Source organism: Panicum virgatum, chromosome 9K (genome assembly GCF_016808335.1).
Source record: "Panicum virgatum strain AP13 chromosome 9K, P.virgatum_v5, whole genome shotgun sequence".
NCBI classification, from domain to species: Eukaryota; Viridiplantae; Streptophyta; class Magnoliopsida; order Poales; family Poaceae; genus Panicum; species Panicum virgatum.
The window spans coordinates 50,875,463-50,884,988 of NC_053144.1; the positions used below are offsets into that span (position 1 = coordinate 50,875,463).

Here is a 9,526-nt window from a genome sequence, read left to right on the forward strand (position 1 = left end):
TGCACCTTTGGCCTCCCTGGTCCTCTGCCCAACAATGGTGGATGCACTTTGAAACCAAGATCCACTTGAGGCCACTGGGACCTATCTGGTATTCCCTCAACTCTGGCTTCATAAGCTTTCTTGAACCTAGCCACTGAGTAGTACTCATGGACATAGTTTTCAATTTTGATCCCCCTATTAGACAATATCCAGGCCAAAGCATGTCTACATGGCTTCCCAGTAACTTGCCACTCCCTGCAAGAGCATTTGTGATTCTGCAGGTCCACTGTGTGCCGTTTTTGATTGTTCCAATGGTCCAAAAGGGTGACTTCAGCTATGTAATCATCACTCACTGTAACTTTTATGACCTTAAGCTGGTTGCTAATCAGATTCAATTCTTTCATGACATTAGGCAGAATTCCTTCTGGCCACTGCCTAGCCAGTTTCTTTCTCAAGTATCTCTTTTCCATTATGAGCTCCCTCAGCTTGTCTACTAGTTCATGCAACAGCAACCCTTTGAACTTCTTCACTTGAGCATTGAAACTCTCTGACACATTATTGGTCAAGTAATCACACTTGCTGTTTTCAGAGAACCCACATCTATACCATATTCTACTGTGGTGTGTCTCCAGATACTCAATTGTGTCAGGTGCAAACTCAAATATTTTCTTCATGTGCCACTGGAACATTCCAGTTGTGTAGTTCCTAGCAGCTGGATACAGGTGATCAGTGAAGACATCACCTATGTACTGCTTCATAAAATTCTGGTACAGGTGCCTCATGCATTCCCTATTTTCAGCATTAGGGAATATAGCTCCAACTGCTGTCTCTAGACCTTTACAAGCATCTGTACAAATAACTAGGTTTGGAACATTACCAATGGCTCTGTGCAACTGTTCCATGAACCAAACCCAGTTGTCCTCATTCTCTTTATCAAAAATTGCATATGCAATGTGATACAGCCAATTGTGGCCATCTACACCAGTTGCGGATGCCAACTGTCCTCTGTACTTGCCATACAAATTGGATGCATCAACACCTATAAATGGTCTGCACCCCTCTAGGAATCCATCAATACAAGGTCTAAGAGCTACAAACATTCTCCTGAACCTTTGCTTCTTCTGAACCCTCTCACACTCTATCTGCACTATGCTGCCAGGTGATGACTGCTCAATCTGAGCTTTCCAGTTGAAAAGAAGCTGAAAACTCTCCTCATACTTTCCATGGATCTGCTCTAGTGCTATCTTCATGCCTGACCATGCTTTGGAGTACTTGAGCTTGATACCATAATCCCCCTCTAATTTTTTCTTACAATCATTTGGACCTTTAGTTGGATTTCTCTTCAGCCAATCCCCCAACCTATCTGCACACCAGCCTTGTGTTGCCATTCTCCCTTCTCTCAGTTTAGTAGTTGGACAATTGTGCTTTGCAGGCAATACTTTGATCTGCAAATAAGAAAAAATATTATAAGTAATTTATGGTAGGACAGTGCAAAACAGAAATACAAAATACAAGGACAATTCACCTCTATTGTCTTGCCATGAGAGATTCTTGAAGCATGTATGCGCCAAGGACATCCTTCAGCTTTACACTTGGCAATGAACCTAGTCTGGTCTGTGATGACCTTGTCAAACTCAAACCCTGTCAGAACTGCATAATGCCTAACTGCCTTCCTAAATGCAACAATATCAGGAAACCTTTCTCCCACTTCTATCTTGGGGTTTTCTGGATCATGGATAACCTGAACCTCCTCTGGATCTGCATCATTTACCTCTGCCTCAGGAGGAGTTTCTCCTTCAGCATTGAGAACCCCATCAAATTCATCAGCATCATGAAAAGAAGGATATTCAGCATTGTTAGATGATTCTGGGGCTGAATTGTTAGCTGCCCGAGGAGATGGTACAGGCATGAACTCAACCTCATCATCAACTCCAACATACTCCTCACTATTGTCAAAGATATCAGGCTCCCTGTCAGCCTCAAGCTCAGGATCTGGATCTATTGGTAAAAATTCTGCCTCCCCAGAATTATGGTCAATTGGATCGGCAACATCATTACCAAGTCCAGCTGGCATGTCTTTGCTATTGGGTGGGATCTGATCAGGGTTATCATCACCAAAATAAACAGGTGGGATCACACAAAGTGGCTCTAAAGCATCAAACTCATAAGCCTGTCTATGACAACTGTCAAAAACCCCAACAATAAAGTCGCATTGCATCTGATCCTTATACATTTCGAAAATGTCATGCATCTGCAAATCATTCTCTAGCTTGACATCTTCCCCCATCCTTTTGTCATAGAACCATACACTAGCAGACTAACTACTGGACCACTGGAACTCATTGCGCAGGCTATTCATCAGCAAATCGAAAGAAAAAGAACCTACTTCAACATCCCACTTAATCACGCGTCCTTTTGTGTATGCTTTTCTACCACTACTGTCTGTGGAACTGAATCCTTCAACTTTAAGAGCTAGTGAGAACAATGAAACCCTAGCGACAAGAGAAAAATCCCGAAATCGAATCAATCACTATCGATAGACTAAATCCAAAGCAAATCTATTGATACCGTTCTCACAATCATTCACTAAGCAACTAAAGGAGCAGGAAGATCCATACCCGCTGTCGTCGTTCGCCATCTCCACCGGAGAGCGCAACGGAAGGCGCGGCTGCGGATCACCCATTGCGGTCTACAGGGTCCATCGCAACGGCCTTCGGATTGGTTCTTCTCGCCGCAGGCGCCAGAGTTGGATTCGCCGCCGTCAGCTAGGGTTTGGGGAGCACAACGGCGAGGGAAAGGGGAAGGACAGAGGAGGACGACGATAGCGGTCGGCCGCGGCAGACAGAGGAGGCCCGACGCCCTTTACCTCTAGAGCCGGGGGCAAAATGGGCCATACGGGAAAACGGACGGGGGGTATACGCCTGCGGTTGGGCCCGAGTCCATCGGATACGTACTCCATGGTGTTGCTGTGACAAAACAAAAATTGTAATGGTATCTTTCCGAATAGGCGAATAGTAATGGTACTTCTCCAAAGCACAAGAATTGTAATGGTGTCAATCCAAAAAACCCAATGAAATACTACTACATCTTTCTCATCCGGGCGTGTCAGTGTGTGGTTCCATTCCATTTTGTTTTGGTTTTTAAAAAAGAATTTTCTTTTTGTTATATAAGTTGTTAGTGATAACCAGCATTGGTCCCGTATTTGTCTCCATCCAATCAATGTGTAGATCTCCTCGCCTGCAACAAAATTAGACCTCACGCGGTCGGCAATGTGCCGCTCACTACGCTACACGCGCAAATCGTGGCCTGGCAGCTGCCGCGCCCCGCGCGCGGCGATGCCGCCGAGGGCGCGGCGGCCGTCGTGATGATGTTGGGCCTCCAGCACCAGCAGCACCGAGCAAGCTCACGCTCGGCATTGCGCCGCGGCACACGAGTCGTGGCCCGCCGCGGACGCCGGCGGCCCGGGATGTACATGCAGCACGGGCGCGCGCCGCTGAAGGGGAGCACGAGGAGTGCCTCGCGCTGCGTGCCGGGGAGGCGGGGGGAAAGGAGGAGGAGCAGGCGGGGACGGACGACGACCAGCTCCGTGCCTGCTCCCGCCGCCCGCGCCCGCCCCGCGCGACGGACGCGAGCGGGCCAAGGCCATGTCACGCCCGCTCTGGCGCCCTCAACGTGTTCGACGGATTGCCTCGCCGCGCCTGCCTGGCCGCCTTGTCGGCTCTGCGGCGCCTCGCGCGGGGACAAGGACCGGGCTCGTGTCAGATGGCGGCAAGCGGGCGTTGCTCGACCCGGCTGCCAAGGCGGCGGCCGGAGCTCAACCGGCTGGCGCGTGGGTGTCCACAGCGTTCGTCCTACCTGGTACGTACACGGTACACATATCCTGGACCCCGCTTGTTGGTTACTATTGTCGGCCGACCGATGCTCTCTTCGTAGCTCCTTTACTTTGTACCGTGTTTCCTTCATTGGTAGAGACTTCACCGTGTCAATTTGAAGTTAACTCCGGCACTCACCTTGAAGTGGACGCCAGACAATTTGGCCACAGCGCTTTTGGATTTCATCATTTTCTAGGAACCTAATGGTGTATGTTCAAAATGCTTAAAAGTGCTGGCAACATTCCCTATGGGGTATGGAGTCACAAAAGTGTTCCTTCTGCGTATCAGCATAGTCAATTGGTAATTGTCGTTATTATCAAACTTTGCTTCATTGAATTTCGCTGGTTGAAGCAAGATGGAAAGTATATGCTACACCTACGATCTTCATTCGACACCAGTTTGATATTGCTTAGTTACACTTACTCCTAGTTTGAAACTCGTGATAGAAATGTGAGCTACTTGAGAAAACTATACATGACAAAACTAGGGGAAACAAGAGGAAGCTTCAATTTGCTTTGCTTCATTTCTTATCTTTAGAGTTATTACCTGTGCAGTTTAACATGACGATGCCCTTATTTTGTTACGCAAGTAGTTTGTTGGAAATTACAAAACCTTGTCATTGGTTCTCCAGTGATTGCAATGGTACATTTATAATGCAATATATATGCTCTAGCATATATCTACTGTTGGTTCGAGAAACAAGCATATATCTAACTGTTCATAAAAAATGTGATTTACATGTAACAACTTCAGAAGATAACTTAGGATATACATACATTGATGTCTTCCATCTTTGTCCTTTATTATGCTGTATTTACTTGTCAGGCAATAATAGTCAAAATAATTGGCTAATCCAGTCTGAAGTTGATTGTGGTTTGATTATGGTGGATTATTGCACAGTTTTGTGGGAGCAATAACTCATTGTGAGAATGACTTACAAATTCAGCTAGCACTTTACTACCTTATATGCAAGGAACTGCAAGTTCAATTTCTTGCACCATCAAACAATAAGATCTGCCGCTTGTTTGTGCAATGCGCCACCCAGCTGATCCAAGATCCTGACCATAACAAAATGCTATCCTGTACATACCAGGAATATGTGGGAGTGCCCAGTTGAACTTAGTGTAGAATCTGATCTTAGCTATGAATACGTCATTTCAGCCAATGTCATTTTCTCCTCAGATTTTTAAGGACAGTTGTCGGACTGCGCATAACCTCTTAATCACGAATAGGTACATATTTTATTATCTAAATAAACTTTAAAGAAGTCATGAACGGTTCATGATTCTGTCACCAATTCGTGAATTTCAGAACTTTTGATCCATGTGAGCTTAAACTTCGCTAATTTACCTATTGCCTAATGCCTACCTTTGCCAACATAAGAGTCCGTAACATGTTACTGCAATCGTGCTGGCAAACTCCAATATTTCACTAACTTTTTATCTGCTTGTGTGTATATCTTCACAAAATTACAAAACATCATTTCTAACTGACGCCATTTGTTTAAATGCATGGGTCTTATATTGGTAGCTGTACTGTAAATTTCATCTTACCTGGTAAGTGATTTGAAATTACTCTTCAGTTTGAATAGCAATGTAATATTTGCAATTGCACTTGTCAGGCTTTCACAGCAGTTAGATTTTTTTATTGATATGTGCACACCTCCATCTAAGTTTTTATCTCACTGATTACCAGATAAAAAATTTATAAGTGACTCTTATATGTATCCTGCTTTCAAAACGGTAAGCCCATCAATCCATCTATGATCTATTAATACAATGATACGCAGCTCTCCTGCGTGTTCGAGAAGGAAAAAGCCCATCAATCCAGCTTTTGTTTATAGGCATCTTTGTATGATTTCTATGTTTATTGTTGGCAGGTAGGTTAGCCAATCATGAAATGGATGTCCTTTCTCAAAATATGGGTGAAATGGGTTCTACCTTAATTACATAAACCATTATTGGTACCAGAACTGATAATTCACTCACATCATGATAAAAAAAGGCCCTCAGGTTAGAGGATAAAAAAATCTGGACTAATGAAGCCATTGCTAGGTATGTCTATCTGAGACGCTGAGATACAACAGAAATGGAAATAAAAGACAAGGAGAATGATTTGACAATATTCAATAGTTTACATGTTGTTTTGCTAAGTTGTTCTTTCATAACGGATAAGATCCACTTTTGATTGCGTTCTGGACTTTGCTAGTTAATATAATGCACCCAAAGTTGCTTTATCATGTCAAATCTTTGTGAGCACTGTAGGCACTGCTATGGAAGTCAACAATTGTTGTTTATCTGATCCTGATGTGATGCACAAAGAAGGTTTAATTCAGACCCAATAAACCAAAAGGGCATTTGATGTGAAATGGTGTCTCATTCAGTGAAAACGATGGTACTGCTGGAACCAAAATCTACCATATCTGCCAAGTTACTCCTGTAATCTTGTTAAGGATCATTTTTCTCTTGTTGATGCATTGAATTTGCTGCTAGGAGTTACTGCTGTTTCTTTTCTTAAACTACAATGAGGTGAAATTTGAAATGGAAAGTAGTAATCAGCTCTAGGATCTGGTATACTCTCTCCTCCAAAGTATAGGTTCATTTTGCTGTAATGGTTGTTTTAGAAGCCAGCTATTTCAAGTAGTGCTTCTCTAGAATATATTATTATTTTGAAAAATTGAGATTTCCTCCTTCATATAGAAATTAAGCCATGACTAAACTTAGTAGTTTACCTGTTGTTTATTTCTAAATTATGATATCCTGTGAGTTCTAAATGGTGCCTAAATTTAGTGGTTTGCCTAGTATTTCTTTCTGCCTTTACCCATGCTTTTGGATTTGATTAAATCATTATAGTAATTCAATTAATACGCTAACAGCTTGCTCCATCCTATTATTATCTTCTTAAATATTATTCTTCCCTTTTGCAGCACTGCACTGGAATTTCTTAGGGGCAATGATTTATCGTTCTATAGACTGTAAAAAGACAGAATGGAGAGTGATTTGACTTTTAACTAGGTAATAGTCTGTTTTTTTTTTGTTATGCAGACATAATATGGTGTGCCACGTTCCCTACTCCTAAAAAGGGAAATAAATGAGTCAAACAAGTCTGTAGAAACATAATGTGCCTTTATTCTGATGAGCTTACTAAAGATGTGGTGGATTGACAGTCCACCAACTCACCAACCATAGTTTCTGCCCATAGTTTTCTTTACAAGAATCCTGCCCATGGTTTCCTTGTTCACTTTCACTATGTACTATGTGGTTTCTTTTATGCGAAGCGTCTTGATAACAACTAATCTGCCACAAGCTGAACTTTGGGCCAGCAAACATTATACTAGTTATGTTTATGTGTGTCTTTAGCCCAAAGGAAAAGGATGATGGGTGCTTATCCTTAAACTTGTCTGATGTCCATGTTATTGCAACTTCACAACCCAGTTCCTTTATTTTCATTTGCTCTCTCTTCTGTTGATTCAATGTATTTTCGACTATCTCTTTTTCTAACTTGATTATGGATGGTATTTTGCCACCGTGCTAATGTTCTATCTTTTTCTCTTCTGAGAGGAGGCTAATGTTCTGTCTCGATTTTACCTCACTTCATGTTCCAAGAGAATCGAACAGAATTGGCACGAACATGAGCACTCCATATTTTGGTTTGACTTTTTGTTTCATTTTTTTATGGTGCACTTGGCTGGGCTTTCTTCAAGAGCAGCATTAGCACGAACCCAACACATACATAATTTTGATCGTAACATGTTGTATGCATATCTCTGAGACAACAGGCTACACTTTAGATACTTTCTTCTCCAGGATTGATCAAATGAAACTGAAATGGGAAAATGAGAGCCTACTGCTTCACTTTGATCCAGCAATTATTTCTGGATTATACAAAGTAGTTGGTAGTGGAGCTAAATAAAGCTTGAGAATGACAGCTCTGCCCATTGTATCCTCTAGATAAAAGAAAAAAAAGGTCTAGCATATTGTGTCATTTTTCAATTTGTATCACTCAAGAATAACTTTTATAGAACTGCTACTAGAACTTTTCTTATGGCAGTTTTACTTGCATGATAGTTGGGTAGCTAGTTCTGTAATAATTTAAGCTTAATAGAAAGAATCATTAAGGGGTTCTTAAAAATCTTGAGACTATATGGTATTTGTAAGTATGTAACTACATAATTTGTCGCACTCTGGATTGAAGTACTGAAGCTGGCAACCAAAATAGATAGCTTGGTTTCGAGTATCTTCTGTACATCAATTTTTTTTTTTGAAGCTATACATCAACTTCTTTTGGCCAAACCACAAAAAACTAGGCGACAAATTTGTTGGTCCACAAGACAAGCTTGTGATGAGAGTTGTCACACCATACATGCCTCTTGTCTTATATACAGATGGTATAACTTAGATGGGAATACGAAACAAAGATGAATCATACAAGAAGTTATTTCGTTCTCTATTTGTGGCAAAAGAAGGTAAAAAATTAAATTACTTAGAGCATCTCCAAGAGTTGCTAATATTTTCTCCTCAAATTTTATTGTTTGGCAACTCTCCAAATAGGTATGGGAAGGTAAAAAAGAGTCCATCTCCAATAGTTTCCTATTTTTATCTTCAAAAATGAGAAGTTGTGGCCCCACAACAATAATTTCTCGAGAACTTTCATGGTTGCCGGACATGGCTGGTAGACAGAAGCTTCTTGCAAGTCAGATTGCCGGCGATTTAGTGGACGAGAGGGCTTCAAATTTGGGACAACAGAAAGAGCACGACGAGGGGGTTCCGTTTTACTTCTTATAAACATCGTGGCTGCCGGAATTGGTGCGTCCAAGAAAGAGGCGGCCCCTACAGAGTACATAGTGGCCGTGAGCTGTGCATCATTCTTCTACATGTGCATGCGTTACCAAGAGGAGGAGGGCAGGCCGGCCAGGAGCAGGGCGTCCACAGCAGGCCGGCGGACAGGGCAGGGCGGCCAGGCGCAGGGCAACGGTGGCGGCGGCCAGCGCGTGGGAAGAAGGCGCAACGAGAAAAAACCAGCGGAAGTCGGATGGGAAACGATGGAAGGAGTGCATATATTTACGCACACATCCACCCAATTTGCCAATTGTTAGAAGATGAGAAAGTGTTTTTTTCTGTTTTTTTTTTCAAAAAAATAAAGATGGGGAAGAGAGATGGGAACTGTTGCAGATGCTCTTAGTAACCTTGATGTCAGTAAGTGTGTGCCTAGGTTGCATTTTTCTAGTGAATCTTTCTTTAAACCATGATAGACTGAAGCTGGAAGGGTCCATTGCACTTTGTTTTTACCTGATCTCCTGATTCCAATGTAACAGGGACATATTAGCCAGATTAATGGTTGATGTGTTGTTCACCTAAAGAGAGGCCACCAATCATAAGGCGAAAGATGGTATACTAACTGAAAAATGCTGTGCTCTATAGTGGCAGCACTGATCTGAACTCTTTTGTTGCTTCCTGGGGCTCTGAAAACGACGGACTACTTGGCTTTTCCTAACCTATCTGAAGCCGTGCTTGCACGATCAGGTACTGACAAGGCAAATTTTATTTTGGCCAGATAGCTATAGTCAATTTTTAAGTGATGTGTTGGACCCACTTTCATAGATCTTTTCGCATTGCTTTCCTGTACGTCGTTAGCATAGACCAAGCAACCAGAAAAATCTCCTTGAATTGTAGTTT

The 9,526-nt window shown here is 42.4% G+C and overlaps 1 protein-coding gene and 1 long non-coding RNA gene across 2 annotated transcripts; one reads left to right on the plus strand and one right to left on the minus strand.

Annotated features, from left to right (window-relative positions):
* Nucleotides 1-204: 204 nt before the first annotated feature.
* Nucleotides 205-2,873, minus strand: LOC120648093. Its single transcript, XM_039924853.1, has 5 exons — nucleotides 2,846-2,873; nucleotides 2,598-2,744; nucleotides 1,505-1,773; nucleotides 333-1,424; nucleotides 205-234 (listed from the first exon to the last, which is right to left on the minus strand). Exons 1-5 carry the CDS (start codon nucleotides 2,871-2,873, stop codon nucleotides 205-207), a joined length of 1,566 nt encoding a protein of 521 aa, XP_039780787.1.
* Nucleotides 2,874-3,205: 332 nt separating this feature from the next.
* Nucleotides 3,206-9,138, plus strand: LOC120652051. The gene is made up of 2 exons (XR_005666426.1): nucleotides 3,206-3,837; nucleotides 3,949-9,138. It is a non-coding gene; the product is annotated as an uncharacterized LOC120652051 (long non-coding RNA).
* The last annotated feature ends 388 nt before the right edge of the window (nucleotides 9,139-9,526 follow it).

Excerpts from the sequence above, each read along its gene's own strand:
- LOC120648093 (XM_039924853.1), bottom strand. The coding sequence starts at position 2,873 with ATGGCCCATTTTGCCCCCGGCTCTAGAG. Across the intron at positions 1,774-2,597 it reads ATGGCGAACGACGACAGCGG|GAGAAACTCCTCCTGAGGCA; the intron begins GTATGGATCTTC and ends TCAATGCTGAAG. Across the intron at positions 1,425-1,504 it reads CTCATGGCAAGACAATAGAG|ATCAAAGTATTGCCTGCAAA; the intron begins GTGAATTGTCCT and ends TCTTATTTGCAG.